The sequence below is a fragment of the Pristiophorus japonicus genome, chromosome 2, assembly GCF_044704955.1.
Source record: "Pristiophorus japonicus isolate sPriJap1 chromosome 2, sPriJap1.hap1, whole genome shotgun sequence".
Taxonomy (NCBI): domain Eukaryota; kingdom Metazoa; phylum Chordata; class Chondrichthyes; family Pristiophoridae; genus Pristiophorus; species Pristiophorus japonicus.
In genome coordinates this window covers 330,700,163-330,719,272 of record NC_091978.1, presented here as the reverse complement: position 1 = coordinate 330,719,272, position 19,110 = coordinate 330,700,163, and the positions used below count along the sequence as shown (strand labels likewise).

The 19,110-nt window shown below is 43.3% G+C and overlaps 1 protein-coding gene and 1 long non-coding RNA gene across 6 annotated transcripts in view; one reads left to right on the top strand and one right to left on the bottom strand.

Annotated features, from left to right (window-relative positions):
* Positions 1–790: 790 nt before the first annotated feature.
* Positions 791–1,787, bottom strand: LOC139234703 (uncharacterized). Its single transcript, XR_011588331.1, has 3 exons — positions 1,712–1,787; positions 1,444–1,573; positions 791–863 (listed from the first exon to the last, which is right to left on the bottom strand). It is a non-coding gene; the product is annotated as an uncharacterized lncRNA (long non-coding RNA).
* A 419-nt stretch (positions 1,788–2,206) lies between these two features.
* gab1 (GRB2-associated binding protein 1) overlaps positions 2,207–19,110 on the top strand; it is a 281,418-nt gene continuing 264,514 nt past the window's right edge. For all 5 annotated transcript variants that reach the window (XM_070872027.1, XM_070872052.1, XM_070872036.1 and 2 more), the window contains exon 1: positions 2,207–2,786. In XM_070872027.1, coding sequence (XP_070728128.1) covers positions 2,715–2,786 — 72 coding nt within the window. In that variant the 5' untranslated portion in view covers positions 2,207–2,714. The remainder of the gene's footprint in view (positions 2,787–19,110) is intronic.

The following is a 19,110-nucleotide window of genomic DNA, read 5'->3' as shown; positions in this document are numbered from 1 at the left end:
CTAGGGCTGACATCCTTCACCCTGATGAGCACAAAATTTTGAAAGAGAAAAAGTAAGGTTCCCAAAATTCTGCAAAACATTCAAAATTAGTCCACGAAAATAATGTTATTTGTATATAATCTACTATGTATAATTGTACTAGCCAACATATTCCTTCCATCTTTGTTAAAATTGTGATGATGAGCTAAATGTATTAATTTACACTGATAGGTGTTTAACAGTAATAAGCCCTTGCAATAATAAAGTTCTCCAAAAAGGATTATTTCATAAATAAAAAGCTAAAAAAAAACTATAAACTTTACTTTTAGTTTATGATTTAAGAACTACATATTCTCTGTTTGAAGATTGAATGTTGATGATGTCCCCTGAGGGAGTGGCTGAATGATTGAACTTGGCAGTCTGAAGGAGTTGGACTAACATCAGTAGAGGTAGCAATTAACTGAAAGATGTTTCAGCATTCTTTTAAATCTACTATACATGGCAATTCGGCTCCCCTGCATAGTCTGACTCAGCAGATCTTTCCAACCAGTTCCCTGATGAGGTCATCAGTACACTCCAGTTAAACAAAACATCTGAAGAAAGTTCGCACAATTCGTTGCAACTTTATTTTAAGTGGGCGAGGGTAAAGAGTCTAAACAATTTTAAAGGCAGAAATTGATCATCCACTTAAAGAACCACTATGACAATGTTGTTTAGAAACGCGCACTTGTGTTTTAATTCATTTTATAACATGAGACGCAGACTCGAGATTACCCAGTTTGCAGTGACTCGGTTTTAAAAATTGTTATTCCACCTCTTATAAAGTTGCTTTCGGTCCCCGGAGCTCGTCCAGCTTCTGATTCATCAGCAGTATCACTGGTGACCTATAAATGTGTCAAAAACAGTCATGTATTAATATTCCCTTCTTTAATTATGCCTTTCGGATCAGTTTGGGAAAATGCCGAACCAGATAAACCAGTTCTTTGTAAATGTTTGGACTTGTTTGATGGGCGGGGTTGGGGGCAGGAGGGGGGGGCTGTAGTATTGGCAGGGGGAGGAGAAGGCTGTCGGATTTTCTCTGGGCGGGGGAGGAGGCTGTCGGATTTTCTATTGGGGAGGGAAAGAAGGCTGTAGGATTTTCTATTGGGGAGGAGGAGGGGTTTCAGGATTTTTTTATTGGGGGGGAGCAGGAAGAGACTGTAGGATTTTCTATTGGGGAGGAGGGGGCTGCATGATTTTCTATTGCGGGGGCAGGGGGTGCTGTCGGATTTTCTATGGAGGAGGGGGCTCCGGGATTTCTATGGAGGACAGGAGGGAGCTGCAGGATTTTACTTTGTGGATGGGGAACTGTATGGAGGTTTTTTTTTCTAGACGATAAGCTAGAACGGCCTTCCATCGCCGTGGTTATCTTACGATCTTGTGACTTTTCACTCCACTCACACACACATTCAGAGGGAGTTTCACCTTCAAGCCAGCTCCAGGAATCTGCGCGATCTTCTGTACCGCATTCCGCGGATTCCTTGCCCAGCGAGAATAATGATTTTCTCATGACACAACCCAATAATGCACTGGGTGGCATAGCAACCTTGCATTTCTGCCAATTAAAAAAAAACTTACTCTTTTAAAAGTGCCTTTTTCAAAAATATTAAAATCTGCAAGACTCTTGTGTTTATTTAAAATATTAAACAACAAAGGTTATATCTGACCGAGACAGGTACTTGAATAAAGTTACATTCGGGTTAGAATAGTAGTTCTGTAGTATTGCACCAGAAATCTAACACTGAGGTTTAGTTTCCCATCTATACCCGTCCTCCCCGGGGACTGTGACACGGGATAGCTCCAATACACAGACGCTGGGACTGCCACCACTGTTGGGAAATGTAGTCCGCTAACGTGACCAAAGACTGACCCATTGGGATAGTGCACTGCTTTCCCTTGGCATAAATGTGCAGATATTACACTTCGCACTGACTGGCACTCAGCAATGTCAATGCAACACATTGGTTACATGTGCCTCTAACCGTGGAGAGAGACCCCCGCTCAACATGCAATGTTTTGACGCCAGCCCCCAAACTCCAGAGTCTGCAGTTTCGAACGCGTGGAATTCCCGCACACTGGAGCAGCTCGGTTTGGAGGTGAGGGCGTGCCTGCTGCTGCAGGCATCGAGTAAGAGCGGCGGGGAGTTCTTTATTGTGGGACGGCGGGGGGGGGAGACTCAGCAGCGAAGGAGAAAAGTTTGGAGGCTTTTAAACTACAAATCCCACAATTCTGCTCAGGAATTCCTCTCCTCCTCCTTACTCCGGGTAACGTCAAGGCACGTCACGCACGTCACGGAGCAGTCGGATCGGTTGGAGTCGGTTACTTTGTTGGGAAAGTCTGGAGACGGCAGCTCGAGGAATCGGAGCTGTCAATCATCCCAGGGAGACGGGGCGCGAGAGTGGCGAAGCTGGGCCGGGCGGAGCGGGAGGCGCACGCCACACAGGGGCTCTCTCCTTACTCACAGTCAGTCTGTCCCACCACCGACACCGAGTGCCGTGTCTTCTTTCAGATTGTTGAACAGGGAATTGGGAAAGAGAGAGAGAGAGAGAGAGAGTGTGTGTGTGTGTGTGTGAGAGAGGGGAGGGAGTACCTGGGCCGTGCTGGGGAAGTTGGCTAATAGTTACTGGGCTGGGTGTGAGAGGGACTATTCCCCGTTTGTCTTCACCGTCATTTGCAGCCCTACCGTGAGGAAGAAGATGAGTGGTGGCGATATTGTCTACAACGGCTGGTTGAGGAAGTCTCCACCGGAGAAAAAGTTGAGACGTTACGTAAGTTTTTTTTACGAAGACACACTTTCGAAATATGATACATTCAATATATATGCAGATTAAAATGGGTTAAGGCTGTAGTGGTAATGCTTTAAGATAACCACATTATCAAAGTTAATGTTTACCTGTGCAAAATTAATTTCTCATTCTGAACAGCGATTGATATTCCTTTCGATCCCTCAGCATAATTAATATCTTGAATGTTGGCACGAAGGAATGCATCGTAACTGCTGGGCACTGTCCTTTTCCACTTTAATCTTGTTAGTATGCAAACTAGGACTTGCTATGATTTACTGTACGTGACACAGTTTTATTGAAAGTCGAATTGAGTTACTGCCAATATAGGCACAGTGTGCGCAGTAGTTTATTCCAGATTTCCAGCGTTTGTAGATTTTTTTTAACTATTTGTGTTGTGGAGTCCCGCGTCTGTGTGTATGCTTTGATGTTTATAACTTTTTGATGCAATTTGAGTGAAGTTAAGGTCACTCATTGCTGATCACAAATAAGATCAAATCAGCGACACATGTTGAACAGTAATCGTTTTCAAGGGGACATTTGCTGAATCGCATAGACTGTCAGAAATCAAGTTTCCAGTAAGAGACACACCCATTAACTTGGCTGCTGCTCTCAGTACATTTGAGGTGGAATGGGTGGTGTTGTATTTTAATGCAGGTACAATGCCAAACGGCAGGGAAACATGAAGTGGCTGTTTGTTATGCGTGGAAGTATGAGGCACGTCCCATTGCGAAGTCATGATTCTCTCATATCCCCAAGATGTTCCCCCGTTGCTGGCAATTCTTGGAATTGTGGTATTTTGGCAGGCACCTAGGACTAGGCTAAAATGCTTTCAATCATAAAAGGTGACAGTAACTGGGTCTTTCACCAGAGGCATTTCTCGTGATCTGGGAAGTGGTCTTTGAAATTAGGAGGGAGAAAATTGCTGTCCCAGCCTACAGCTCGGGATATCAATCCCGACCTAGAGCTGTTGGGCCAGCCAACCATGAGGAGAAAGATTTCTGGATTATAATGTATCTTAAATCATCTCTGTAGAAATCTATAACCCTGGCAGAGGTTTGTGACCTCCATGAAGATGTTATCACTTTCTCAGCAATTGGACTGTTTGTTCAAGTGAGCTGTGGCTGGTCTGATTCTCACGTGAAAAGTCGTTTTATTTTAGCACTTAACTTATTTTGAAAATTAAAGTATGCATCCAGTCTGCAGATTTGCAGAGCTAATGAGCTAATTATTTACTGCAGCTTGAGAAAATATTTTTTAGTGATGGGGACTTTGAACCTTTTTGGTTTTGAAGTGGCTGCTTTGCTTCTGGGTAAAATAGTAAGTACAAAAGGTAAGGGGAAACTTAAATAAATAGACTACTTTTATGTGGCAGACTGAAGTGGTCGTGATTTAACACACTTTAAAACCATACATCTTTGAGATATATTTTTGAGGTGTGCCTTGTTGGAAGTATACTTTAGTAAGCATTTTCCTGAAGTGTTCACTTCGTTTAATCGCAGTTTTATTGATGGTGACCCCATATGTGAGAAAAAGGTTTGGCGATCGGATTCCAAGTTCTTGCGTTCATTTTTAGTAAGTCTTGGCTGTTTTAAATTTTCTTCGCAGCTATTTCCTGCAGAGTTAATTACTTGCAGAGAACATTCAGATTAGTGAGAGCAGTAAATGGTTCGCTGTTGTGGTTGAATCTTTAAGACTTTTAAAACTGGTTCTGTGAAATTTTTTCAGAATGTTAAAATTGAAGAGTTTAGAAGCGAGCATCACTTTGCTGTTTTGTATATCCCTTTCCAATAGAACCAAAGGGCCCAAGTTTCCCCAGGAGTTGCTCTGTTTTTTTTTGGAGCAACTAGTTTTTTTTGGAGTAACTTAAAAATTGCATTTCTCCCCATTTAAGTTGCTCCAGTGTAAGGTGAGTTAGTTAGGTTTTTTTTTTAAAGTTTTTTTTCAAAAGGGGGCCTTACCAGCCACTTACGCCTGTTTTGGTCATTTAAGCAAGTTTAGGCAGCTAAAACTTACTCCAAACTAAGTTAGGCCAGAGTAAGTGCCCACTTTTGTACTTTCTGAAAAACCCTGTGGTGAATTAAGAGATCAGCGCAGGTAGTCTCCAAATGACAATGTTATGATAGGAATGCTAGTTATTTTTTTAAAATCGCAAGCAGCGAGACTGGACAGGGTGTAGGTGCTATCAGCCTGATTAAATTGAGTATATTTTTAGTAAAGATAGCTAAATATTAAAGTATTGGAACATCTTTGAAGATTCTTTTCTTCCACTCCCCCCTCCCTCTCCCCCCCCCCCCCCCCCGATCAAAACTCTTTCCTCCCTCCCGCCAACCTGTCGCTTGTAGCCCTCAGCACAGGAAGGCAGCGGCCGGCCTGTGCATCAGGCCACTCAGCCCGGGATAGGGGCGGCGAGCATCGGCCCCTCCCACACTGTTTGCATCACACACGCTCAGATTCTGGGGGCTAGGAGCTACTGTGCATGCACGCACACTCTGGCGTGCATGTGCAGAGGTCCCGGCGCTGAAGGCTCCACCCCCGAATCCAGTTGCCACGCTATGCCACCATGGAGGAAAGGCTGGGGTGCGGCCAAACTCGGCCTGAAGATTTTTGGCGTCCTTGGAGTTCTACAAAAGCGGCGCACCTCTGGTGAGTGCGGCAGAAAACTGTACTGACCAAATTTGGGCCCATAGAAAGGATACATTTGGTAAGCTAGATGTCAGTGGAATATCTTTGTCAGTGATTTCTTCATTGTTGTGTATCTGTAAAGCATGCACTCCCATGTACCGCCACCAGGGAGCACATCCCCTGAAGTCCCAAAGGATCCCAGCATCCCTTGGGAGCACTGTAAATAAGCCGGCCCCTAAGGCCTGTTCCTCACTCTGGAGTGTCTTAGTAAAGAATGAGGTCACTGTTACTTTAACCTCCCTATGTGCAGTCTCAATCTTCATCATCATAGGCGGTCCCTCGAACGAGGATGACTTGCTTCCACGAGACTTCTCAGACGGTTCAATGAAGGACCCAATGTTCCAGTCCTGAACTCCAGTTGAGGGGGTAGAAGATGCCTGTGCGTGAATTTTTTTAACGTGTGGTGACCGTTGCACATCAGCCATCACACAGGCTTGACAGAGCTAGGCCTTTATCCAGTGGCAAGGATTAACCGGGATGACTGAAGACCTGCTCTGCTGCACGGACCTAGTGCGCATATACCCTCATTTGCCGCACCTCCGCCACGATATACTTGCATTGGAGGCTGTTCAGAGAAGGTGTTCACTAGGTTGATTCAGAGATGAGGGGGTTGACTTACGAAGGTAGGTTGGGCCTATACTCATTGGAGTTCAGAAGAATGAGGTGTGATCTTATTGAAATATATAAGATAATGAGGGGGCTCGACAAGGTGGATGCAGAGAGGATATTTCCACTCATAGGGGAAACTAAAACTAGGGGACATAGTCTTAGAATAAGAGGCTGCCCATTTAAACCAGAGATGAGGAGAAATTTCTTCCCTGAGGGTTGTAAATCTATGGAATTCTCTGCCCCGGAGAGCTGTGGAGGCTGCGTCATTGAATATATTTATGGCGGAGATAGACAGATTTTTGAGCGATAAGGGAGTAAAGGGTTATGGGGATGCAGGCAGAGAAATGGAGCTGAGTCCATGATCAGATCAGCCCTGATATTGAATGGCAGAGCAGGCTCTTGCATATATAACTTCTTGTTATTAACCAGCAATATTATAATCAAAATAGAGAATGAATAAACATGAATGTAATACAGGTATGTGCAATTCCCACTTCAGCAAGAGTCAGTACCATGATCACCATTGTAATTTTGTAACATATAATTAAGAATAGGGCTTTATGACATGAAGTACAAATGTTTGTTAGCAACATTTTTGAGCCCGATGAAAGTGCAAATAGAGGTTTTGGAACAGTGTAGGATGAGCTTGTTTATTTATTCAAGTCCTGGTTATGATAATGGTAGAGACAGAGGCCCCAAGTTTCCACATGATTTGCTCCTGATTTTTAGGAGCAACTGGTGTAGAACGGAGTATCTTAGAAATCGGAATTCTCCACATTTAGTTTTCTGCAGTTCTAGTCAGGTAGAACAGTTTCACTTTGGAACTGAATTTTTTTTTCAAAAGTGGGCGTGTCCGGCCACTGACGCCTGATTTCAAAGTTTCCACAGTGAAAACGTACTCCAAACTAACTTAGAATAGAGCAAGTGAAGATTTTTGTACGCTTGAAAAAACCTTGTATACACTTTAAAAAATCAGGCGCAGATTACAAATTAGGCGTCGGGAACGAAGTGGGGGGAAGGGAAGTCATTAAATTCTACAATAAATCCTTAGTTATACTTATACAAATATTATACAAATAAATCCAACCTAAATAAAAATTTATAAGCAAAGAAAAGATTAAATAAACCATGTTCCTACCTGTGTGAAAGTGCTTCAGGCAGGCCTTTCAGGCAGCGGTGTGGCGTCAGTTTATCGACGGCAGGGGCAGGCAGCAAGCAGCCTTCGAGCTGAGCTGCGGTGCTTGAGGCAGGCCTTCATTCCCCGCGAAGATGCAGCACCCGGACGGACTTGAGGCTATTCGGCCATGGGATTGCAGCGGTGTCAGTGGCTGGCCGGCAGCCGAAGAATCAACGCAGGACACACGCAGCTCATTAAGGTTCTTGAGGCCATTCGGCCACGCTTTAGGGGCGGCGTCAGTGGCTGGCCGGCAGCCAAAGATACAGCAGCAGCCTTCGGGCTGTGAGGGGGACTGAGGCCATTTGGACAGGGAGAGGCAGCCACATCGACAGTTTTATATTTAAATTTGCAGAATGGGTACTGTATTGTCAACACCACATATTATGCAATGGTTTGCCATCAATTCACTGTATAGGAGAGAATTGATTAGAGCTCACCGCACCAGGAACGTCGTAGCCCGTAGGTTGATGGGCAGGAGACCTTACCCACGTCGACAATATCGAACCAGGCGCTCGTACCTGGACATGAGCGAGGCTGATTGTGTGAAAAGGCTGCGTTTTCGCAGAGAAGTTGTCACTGAGATCTGTGATATGGTGAGAGCAGATTTGCAGCCCAGAAGCAGAAGGATAACTGCCTTGTCTGTTGAAGTGAAGGTAACAGCTGCACTTTCTTTCTATGCCTCGGGATCATTTCAGGCTACAACTGGAGATGTGTGTGCCATCTCTCAACGTGCAATACATGCCTGCATTTACCAGGTCACGGCTGCACTGCATGTGCGAAGGAATGACTTCATCAATTTCCCAATGACCGCACAAGTGATCCATGAGAGGGCTGTGGGCTTCTTCAGGATTGCCGGCTTCCCAAAGGTACAGGGCTGCATTGATTGTACCCACGTAGCCTTGTGAGCACCTGTGGAGGATTCTGAGCAGTACCGAAATAGGAAAGGTTTCCACTCTATCAATGTGCAGCTCGTGTGTGACGACAAGCAACGCATCATGTCAGTTGATGCGAGATACCCTGGCAGCACCCACGATGCGTTCATCCTACGCGACAGTGTTATATCTGACATGTTTGAGCAGCAGCCAGAAGGGCAGAGCTGGCTACTGGGAGACAAAGGGTACGGCCTGACCACCTGGCTCATGACGCCCCTATGCGTGACACGGACAGAAGCTGACCGTCAATACAACATGGCGCACATTGCGACGCGCAGCATCATTGAGAGGACCATTGGCATATTGAAACAGCGATTCCGATGCCTGGACCATTCCGGAGGACAGTTGCAATACTCTCCTCAGATGGTCGGTCACTTCACTGTTGTGTGCTGGATGCTTCATAACTTAGCCATCATGAGGCAGCAGGAGCTGGTAGTGGAACCCGAAGACCGACGTGAGGGTCCAGTACATGATAGTATTACGGAAGACCAGGATGTGGATGATAACGACAATCAGGAAAGCATGCAAGTGCCTGATGCCGGAGCACGAGGTCGGAGGAGGGCCGTCCATCGTGCCCCTTTAACGATTGCTCGAGACTTGCGCCAGCAGCTCATCCGTGAACGCTTCAATTACTGATGCCTGAGGGCTCTGCGAACACTTTTGCATATGGACATGTTTATTCTTTGCAGTTGTTCCTACGTTGTGTTGTTAATGAAAAAATATTTTATTGAAACGTTAACGTCACTCTAATAAAATATTTGTTATATCAAACTATACTTTTTAATATGATTCTTGAAGATCACTTATAAATTTGTAAAGTTACAAAACACTTTCTATGTGAAAAATCTTACACTCCTGAAGAACACTTAAACTTCAGGATCACTTTTTAGGTGCAAAATTAAATAAGATACAAAAAAAATGTGAAAGCATTTACACTATAAGATCACTTAAAAACCATAAGATCCCTTATAAGTTGTAAAGTTACAAAACAATTTCAATTTGAAAAACGCTACTACAGCTACATCAAGAACAAGAACAAAAGCAGCAAAGAAAGGCTGCAACCATGTCTCATCCACATCTCAGTGAATGTTCACTTCCTCATGGAGGTGTCATTTGATTGGCTGGGCTGTGTGCCCTTATTGCAGCAGCTACCTCAACCAGGCCCTCCCTGACGGCCTGTGCCGACACTTGCATGCCCTCCCTGATGGCCTGTGCCGTAATTTGCATGCCCTCCCTGATGGCCTGTGCCGTCGATTGCACTCCCTCGGATATTCCCTCCCTAAGTTCCCGTGTCATTACTGCTATTTCTCCCGTCAGGCCCGTCAACTCTTCACCTACTGCATTGACCCCACCGATGAGTGATCGGGTAAGCTCATTGGTCTCCATAGCCAATGCCGCAACCTGAGCCGCATCTGTTGCACGCTGCATCTCAGGAGAGCGTGTCTCCAATCTCCTTCTCCTTCTCTGCCTGGGTCTGCCTTGTGGCACCACTACAATGGGAGGCGCGGGCACGGACGGTGGGATGCTCGGTGTTCCAGACGGCTGAACTGGAGGGAGAGGCTCGGGCTGGAATGGTGGGATGCTCTGTGTTCCAGACGACAGCACTCGAGTGCGAGCCGTGGGCTGGGATGTTGGACGAGTGGGTGTAAACTGCTCCATGATATCAGCAGCAACACTGGGACCCGAAGCGTCGGAATCAAAACCATAGTAGGTGGAACCAGAACCTATGCGAGAGGGAGGCACAGGCTGGGACGGTAGTGCACTGACTGTAGAAAGTTGCATTAGACCAGCAGCACCACTGGGACCCGCAACATCGGAAGCGAAACCATGGAAGGTGGAACCAAGACCTATGCTAGGGGTTGAAACTCTGATGCCCCTTGATGGGGGATCATAAACATTAAATTGGAAGCTCTCCCCTGCAGACATTTCAGTCATTGCTGCCATCATCCAGTCTGGATCGTCCGCAGCTGGTTGTACTGGTTCTTGTTCTGTACCCTCAGGATCCTCAGGGTTGGCAGCAGCAGCATCGTCATCATCATCATCATCATCATGTTCTGCAAAATACATCAGAACAGTCAAATGCTTAACAGCAAGGGAGGGGGCCGGGTGGGTGGCATGAGTACTCTCACACATAGCAGGCCAGGCAGCAGGTTGATTTAAAGGGCCATGATGCATTTTCAGGACTTACCCTCTTCCTCACGTGCGGGCCCAGCTTGTGCTGTACCGATTGCTTTTCTCCATGTCCGACTCATCATAGCAGCTACCCTTTGTTCCAAGGGTGTCAGTGGATGCAGATTGGGTACGCCTCCTCCTGTCCGAGTTGCCTCCCTTTTGTTGTGGGCCAATTTTTTCTGCAAAGAGTAAAATATAACTTTTTACAGTGTGTGTCAGTCTGCAAGGTGGGACATACAGATAGCCAGGTTACAATTACGATTAAATTAAAAATGGAAAATATTACTTACACTAACTACTTGACCAAGGTCGTGCCATTTCTTTTTACACTGACTTCCAGATCTCCTGGTATGCACCACTGCGCAGTAATCTTCTGCAACTTGGTTCCAGCGTTTCTTCTTTTCTTGTGGTGGTACTTTTATGCGACCTCTGTTGCTGGTATCTAGCTCCTGCCATCTCTGCTCAACTATACTCACTAATATCTCCACTTCCTTATGCAGGAAATTCTTTGTTCTTGGTGGACGTTGATCCATTGCAAAGTTGAATTGGCACTTTTATTTCTCCAAACACACAGTCCTTAATTTGCAGGCACCGGTTCTGCAAGTTTAGCAGTGAAAAGCTGAACTCACTGATTTCAGCAGGTGATTTATTCAGCAGTGCTGCTATAAGCACTCCCTCATACACAGAAATATCAAGAAAATTAAAATACAAGCCTTTGCAGGGGTCCAAGAAACAAATCTTCACTTTTTCTGCAGCACTTTTAAAAATGACCGAGTGCCAATGTTTACTTCAGACTGCGCGAACGCTCCAACGCGCACGCGCAGGGTTGCCGGCACCAAGAAGCCTCATTTAAATTGTACCCGCCCCCTCCTACTTACAAAATCGGTGCGAGTGGTAGGCTCCGCCCCCTTGTGCGCCGTGCCAAGCAGACATCGAGCTCAAAGGAGCTCGAGAATACCGCGGTTTTTTTTCGGCGCGAAAAACAGGCGCCCAGCTCTGAGGTGCGCCTTTTTCGCCGCATGTGGAAACTTGGGTTTGGGTCAAAGTTACATTGGTTTCCCTTGCACTGGGCTTCCCAATTGAAAGAGAAGAACTTGGATATATATACAGCCTGAAGCACCTTTCACAGTTTTTATGTAGGAAAATGTGATAGCCAACTTCTACACAACAAGGACCCCAAACATTAGTGAGATAAGTGATCACTTAATCTGTTTTTGGTGTTGACTCAGGGATCAATGTTGACCAAGACATTGGGAGAACTCCCTTGCTTTTCAAATAATGCCACAGGATCTTTTATGTCTACCTTAACAGGTGAATGGCGCTTTAGTTTAAAGCCTGATCTAAAATATAAAGCTTGTAACAATGCTGCCCTGCCTCGGTACTGTAATGTCAACCTGGATTATGTACTGAAGTCCCTGGAGGGAGACTTCAACCCACAACCTCTGACCCAGAGGTGAGACTGCTACCACAGGTCCAAACTTACACCTTAATTTAGTTCTTTAAACTTAATAGCTCAAGCTATCTAAACCTATTGTAGTACCTCTTTCTTCCCCCCCCCCCACCCCCCCTTCCAGCACGCCACAAGCCTCTAGCCTCCCCAAACAACAAAAAAACAACATAGTGCATTTATTTAGCACCTGTAATGTAGCAAAATACCCAAGGCACTTAAAGAATGTTATCAGACAACATTTGTCACCAAGCTACAGGTGACCAAAAGCTTGGTCAAAGAGGTAGATTTTAAAGAACATTTTAAAGGAGGTAAGAGAGGGCCAGGCGGAAGGTTCGACCTCCAATAGTGGAGCCAGAGTAGGAGATTGCAGAGTTCTTGGAGGCTTGTAGAGATGGCAGTGGTTACAGAAATAGGGAAGGGCGAAGCCATGGAGGAATTTGAACAGCAGGATAAGGTGTTGCTGGACTGGGAGCTAATGTAGTTCGGCGGACAGGGGTGATGGGGGAACAGGACTTGGTGTGAGTTTGGATTCGGGCAGCAGAGTTTTAGATGAGCTCCAGTTTGAGGAGGGTGCAAGGTGGCAGGCTGTCAAGGAATGCATTTAGACTAGTAGAGCCTAAAGGTAACAAAGTCATGGATGAGCAACAGATGGGCTGAGGTAGGGATGGAGGCAGGCAATATTGCGGAGGTGGAAGTAGGCAGTCTTGGTGAAGAAGCGGATATGTGGTCGGAAATCATAACAAAATCATCCTGGTTTGCACCTGTAAATGCTATGAAATCGATAGTAAAGGATATACCCTATCAAACCATGTCTTGAGAAAGCATGTAAAGTACAAATCAAAATTCTAAAAACAAAAAAAAACAAATGGCTGGCTCTGCTGTCAACTGAAAACAACAGGCTCACAATCTTAGAAAAAATAACAAGGGTCCCTGGCCAACGTTCCCTGTAGGCTGCGTGGCTGCACAGTGGTCTAGAGGTCCCGCGTAGCCTGCTCAAGGGCTTTTCAATGTAAATAACCGCCCATGCATGAAAAATTGAATGGGCCGTGTAGCCAGTTAAAGGGCACACGCACCAAAACAAACACAGGGAATATTGCCTATCACCAGTGATTTGGGAATCTAGAACAGGCTTTGTAATTGCTTGTAATCATTTTTCTTCTTTAAAAATAGAATTGTGACTTTAACCAACACTTTTTTATTTGCTTTAATTCCAACAAGGCCATAACAACATGTGTCTGCTTCTACAAATTTCATGACATACATGCGTACACTGATATGCTATTTGACTTTGTAGAGTGTGTCAAATGGAACACTAAGTTTAGAAATAGAGAAATGTTCTGCAGCGTCTGAAAAAATATGATGGGTACAAGACATGTGTGTTATATTTTTGAACTTATGATTTGCTTTCATTCAATCTCCTCTTTGCTGTCTCAAGAGCATTGGGTGGTTCACTTGCTTTTTTTTTCCTGAGCTCAGAGGTATATAATGAGATCAGGAAAACAGGATAGAGACTCAACCTCATGTGGAAATGGTGAGCGCATAGTAATAATGGAGTCATTTGTAGTCTGCAGAACATGTTGGAAACTCAGAGCAGGTCAGTCAGGATATTAACATGTCTGTTTGTCTCTTGTGTTTCAGGGTCCCACACCAGAAGCTTTAACTTAACTGTTTCCTCCACAGATGCTGACTGATCTGTATGTTGTCCAGCATTTTCTGTTGTTTCACATTTGCAGCAGTTTCAGTATTTTGCTTTCTACTTTTTTGTTTATTTTGTACCTTGATGATAGAAGTGTCAGTCTGAAGAATGAGACTGCAAACTTTGGGAATTGTGATATAGTCTGTGTCTCATAAATTCCAGTTATTAATGGTGCGTGGTGCAATATATATATTTATTATAAGATATATGTTGTATAGAGATTTTTCAAATGGCAATTTTTCAGTCTGGCGACTAGAAAATCATCTTATAGCAAATGCAAGAGGAAGTGCTGAAGAGAAAAAACAAAATTTTCAGCAGGAACATCTCTTTAAATGTCATAACACATCAGACTGAAACTAAATGTGAAATATCAAGGGTTGTTCTCTAAGTGGTAGTGGTGTCAGCACTATCAGCATTATGATTAATACCAATGGCAGTCTGACAAAGGGCTTTTGAAACTGATAATACTGGTATGTCTCCCTTGAGTTGGCCTAACCTGCAGTTATTGTGTTGCTTCTGTTTTATGATCATCAGTTCCTTAAGTTTCACTGTTGACCTTTTTTTTTTGTATAAAGGATTTTGCCTACTATGAGAGCTCCTTCTTTCCCCACCAGTAAGTGAACAGTACATGAAAGGTGATTCGCCTTCATTACTCAATTAATTTTTCTCACTCCTAAATTGATTTGCTAAAATTGGCAAAGGTAACATTGTGAGGAAAGCTGAGTGGAAAGGTCAGTTGAGGTGAGTATTGCATAAATGTTGAGACCCTTGCTGCAACTGAGTTTATTTTTTTAAATATGCATGGGTGTACTTAGTGGAGCTGTCGTGCCTATAGTAGTCGTTAGTCCCTCTTGCCATTTTGTAAAATATACATTTGCCCTTTAAGAGAAACTTGGTGTTGGTGTGGATTAAACACTGGCCTTTTACCTCTGAGACCATGAAGTTCAGCCCAGATTGATAAGACGGGTGTTTCTTCTGTCTTCTGGCTGTGAGATCTTGTATGAAATAGGTACTAATCATGGGACTACAGCACAAAACTGCCCTAGTTTGGCACCAATCAGCAATCTCACTCTAGGAGTTCATACTGGTGTGGCAAGTGGAAAACATATCACACTGGGCAATAGGCATGCTCTTCTGAGTTTCAGACTCGGGCATTGGTTGGGGCTTTACTCAGAATCTGACTAGGGAGAACTTCATGCTGACACTGGCTGCCTGAAGTGGGAAGAGTTGCATCTTGATGAGCACATAAAAGAATAAATCTCTCTTGGCTGATAATCTGGAGGAGTAACAACACATTGACAAATGGATGTCAGAATTTTGATAGTTGTTAGCTCAATCCAACCTTGGATTTAATCGCTGATCTTCTAGTTCAAAGCTCAACACTCCAACTTTGCAAACACTCAGTTATCACCGCCCTCCCCGCCCCCCCCCAGCTTTCTTCTTGAAATAGGCCTGTCGATAAGATGTGCCGGCATACAGAATGGACTATGTACAAAGTAGACTTTTTTTAAAAAATTGGGCTGCAGGGGATCCTAAAGGGTACATTAATTCACTAGATGTCTGCCTCTCTGAATCATTGCTGGGTTTTACTGCATGTGTTGATTAACTAGTGTATTAAGTATCAGTTCCTGTATACGAATGATTGTGCTATTTTCTTTTGGGTAACCGACATTGTCTGCTGCAAGGGCTCTGGGGGAGTTTGTCTAAATTTGCAGATAGTCCCCTAAACAGAACATTTTGAAAACCTCTGTTGCATATAACCGTGGCAAACATTTAACTAACCTTTGAGTGAATGTTCAGCACTTGTTTTCTTGATGTGAGTAGCATCGTCCTGAAACTCCAGAAAATTCAGTGATCATCATTGTCACCAGACCACGCAAGTGCTTAACATGCCATTGCATGAATGCAGGAAAACCCACACAAATCAGCTAAATAGTTTATAATCTGATTCATACACTTGCATTTTTGTTTAAGTCAACACAACTGTTCATTTACACTGACAAGTTTCTGTATTACACACCTTCTAGATTGTGCTTTGGAATTGATGACTTGCTGAAAAAAGATGCGGAAGTTTTTACTTTCCTTGCCTTACCTATCTATTGCATAGGAAATTCAATACACAGTGCCTACACTTAATTGAAAAGTCATCATATGTACCTGTTAGTCCTGTAGGTGGCATTGTGATTAGTATTTTCAATGTTAAAGGTTTGACACACAATAGCTGCACTTCTCTAGTGCACTATTTGGCTACTGGGTTCCTACAAATTCCTTCATCCTTTCTCAAATTTATATTCATCTGCCATTTTATTCTTCAGTAATTGAGTTGATAATAAAAATAAGAGTTTGAATTAAGGAGATAAATAATTCATAATTCCATTTAATTTATCCATTGAATTGTCTTCATGTCTATTTTGTTACAGAAAAGGCCGGTGCTAATGACTTAAAAGACAAGTTTTAATTTTTAATACCTATGAGACAAGGGGCGATAGAAAGACTCAAACAGAGATGGGCAGTTTCTTTCATGGTTCTAAATTGATTTTTTTGGAGTTGAATTTTGAAAGCAAACAAAGCCTCTTAAAGGGAAGCATGCAGCAAGGCGGGGGGGAGGGAAAGGAGACTAATTGTGGGTGAAGAGGCCTCTGACCTTTAGGAACCCATACTTGGGAGCAAATGGGGCAAAGTAAGTGACGGAGGGAGGATACAGGATTTGAGTGGGTAGTTCAGAGGTGGGGAAATGATAGGATTGAGGAGGTTGTGCAATGTGGAATGGGTAGCATGAAGGTGACTGGGTAATGAATGCGATGGGAGCAAGGAAATGGGGAGAAGCACAGATGATTGGTGGAAGGGATGTTAAGGGAGCCACTAAAGACTACACTGTTCCTGAACCCTCACCCCAAATGCAACTGATGGGGATGCCTTTTCCCTTTATGTCATGCCATATCACCCATCATCTCCCATCTGGAAGGAAGGAAGAAAAAGAGTAAAGAGATAATTGAGAGAGAAACAAAAAAAATAAATTATGGGGATTGGCACTAGGATGAAACATTAAAGAGGAGGAACAAGGTGGGCAGAGGACTGGGAGAAGCAAATTGCACTAGAATAGCGAATAGTTCAGAAATAGGAGGGATCAGCGAATACTGATGCGAGGCAGTCTAAGATGGGTTTGGAGTGCATGTATGTAAATACACGTAGCGTGGTAAATAAGATTGGTGAGCTGCAGGCACAAGTTGCCACATGGGACTATGATATAGTGGCAATAACAGAGACCTGGCTCAAAGGATAGGAGGATTGTGAACTATCAAAGCTTCTGGTGATGGTGACAGGCAGAAAAATGTTTAGGGGCAGTGTGCATGGGCAGTTAGATTATTACATTCACTGCAGTGACAAATCCTGGAGAACATTCAGCGTCAGTGTTGAGGTTCAGGTGATGATTGAAGGAGTTTTACAAAAATGGGGAAATTTCACTTTTAAAAAGAAGGGGCAAACCAGATCTCGCTTCACAAGTGGTTCCGATTTGCCCACGGATCTGCCCAATCCAACAATTCCTGGCTACAAGGTATTAAGGAAAGATATTGAAGGAAAATAAGGAAGGGGATGATCGCATTGATCAAAGAAACTATAATAGCACTGGAGAGGTATGGTATAGTTGTGGGGTCAAAGACAGAGTCTATTTAGTTTGAATTAAGGAACAATAGAGGAATTATTATGCTACTGGGTGTGTATTATAGGCCACCAAATAGTGGGAAGAAGATTGAGGAGTAAACTTGCAAATTACAGAAAGATGCACGAACTGCAGAGTAGTGATAATGGACTTCAATTATCCTAATATAGACTGGGATAGTAACAGTGTAAAGGACAAAGAGGGGAAGGACTTCCTGAAACGTGTACAAGAGAACTTTCATGATCAGTGTGTCTTCAGCTCAACAAGGAAGGAAGCAGTGCTGGATCTAGTTCTGGGGAATGAAATGGGACAAGTGGGGCATGTTTCAGTGGGAGAGCATTTGGGGAACATTGATCATAATATCATCAGGTTTAGAATAGTTATGGGAAAAAAAAAACAAGGTTCATTCAAGTATAAAATACTTAACTCGAGGAGGGCTAACTTCAGTGAGATGATGAGGGATCTGGCCCAGGTGGATTGTAATCAAAAATTGTTAGACAAAACAGTAATTGAACAATGGGAGGTCTTCAAAGAGGCAATGGTTCGGGTACAGAGCAGACACATTCCCATGAGGAGGAAAGAAAGGATATCAAAAGCTAGAGCTCCTTGGATGACTAATGATAGAGGTTAAAAAGAGACAGAAAAAGGAGGCTTATGACAATTGTACGGTTCATAATACAGTATGAAACCAAGCTGAATATAAAAAGTACAGAAGCGATCTAAAGGGAATGAGAGACAAAGGGAGAGTAATAATAATTATAACTTTTATTTATATAGCACATTTAACGTAGTAAAACATCCCAAGGCGCTTCACAACAATTTTACAACATGTTAGATATTGACCATTGAGGGAAAAAGAGAAAAGGCGCGAGAAAGAAGTGTAAGAAGAGGTTAAAAGTTCGGGTCTGAAGTGGCAGCCAAGATGTGCACGCAGATGGACACAGGTGAAAAAAACTTTCAAAAAAATTCAAATTACATTATAAATAATACAATAAGGAGTATACAATAGTAAAATCAGTATAATAAAGATTAATTATAATTAAACAAAATTAAATAATATATATCATTATAAATTAAGTTTAAATTGGAAAATCAGCAATTGAAGCAAATTAAATCAGTTATTAGCTGTCTAAGATTCATTCCCTGTCCAGTGATTCAATTAATCTGGAAGAACCAATCACTGTCCTTCATCCTCATAATTTTATTACTTTTTATTTCTTAGTTTGTCCTCTTTATAGGACCTGTAATAGCTCCAGGCTCGAACTGCCTCCGTTGTCAGGGAGACGCTGATGTTTAAATCTCCCTCCAGCTGCTCCAGACTCATATAATATAATATAATATAATATATAATATAATCTATGAGAATAGATTAGCGGCTAAGATAAAAGGGAACCCAAAAGTCTTTTATGAACACATAAATAGTAAGAGTTGTAAAATGAAGGGTGGGGCCGATTAGGGACCAAAAAGGAGATGATCTTATGGAGGCAGAGGGCATGGGTGAGATACTAAATGAATACTTTGCATCTGTCTTCAATCGAGAAGAGGATGCTGCCAATGTAGCAGTCCAGGAGGAGGCAGTAGTGATATTGGATAGAATAAAAATAGATAACGAGGAGGTACTTAAAAGGTTGGCAGTCCTCAAAGTAGAAATGTCACCTGGTCCAGATGGGATGCATCTTGTGTTACTGAGGGAAATAAGGGTGGAAATTGCGGAGGCTCTGGTCACAATCTTCCACAACTCCTTTTAGATATGGGGTGGTGCCAGAGGACTGGAGGATTGCAAATGTTGCATACCTGTTTAAAACAGGGGAAAGGGATAAACCCAATCAGTGTTGGGAAACTTTTGAAGACCATAATCTGATAAAATGAATTGGCATTTGGGAAAGTATGGGCTAATAAATGAAAGTCAGTATGGATTTGTAAAAAG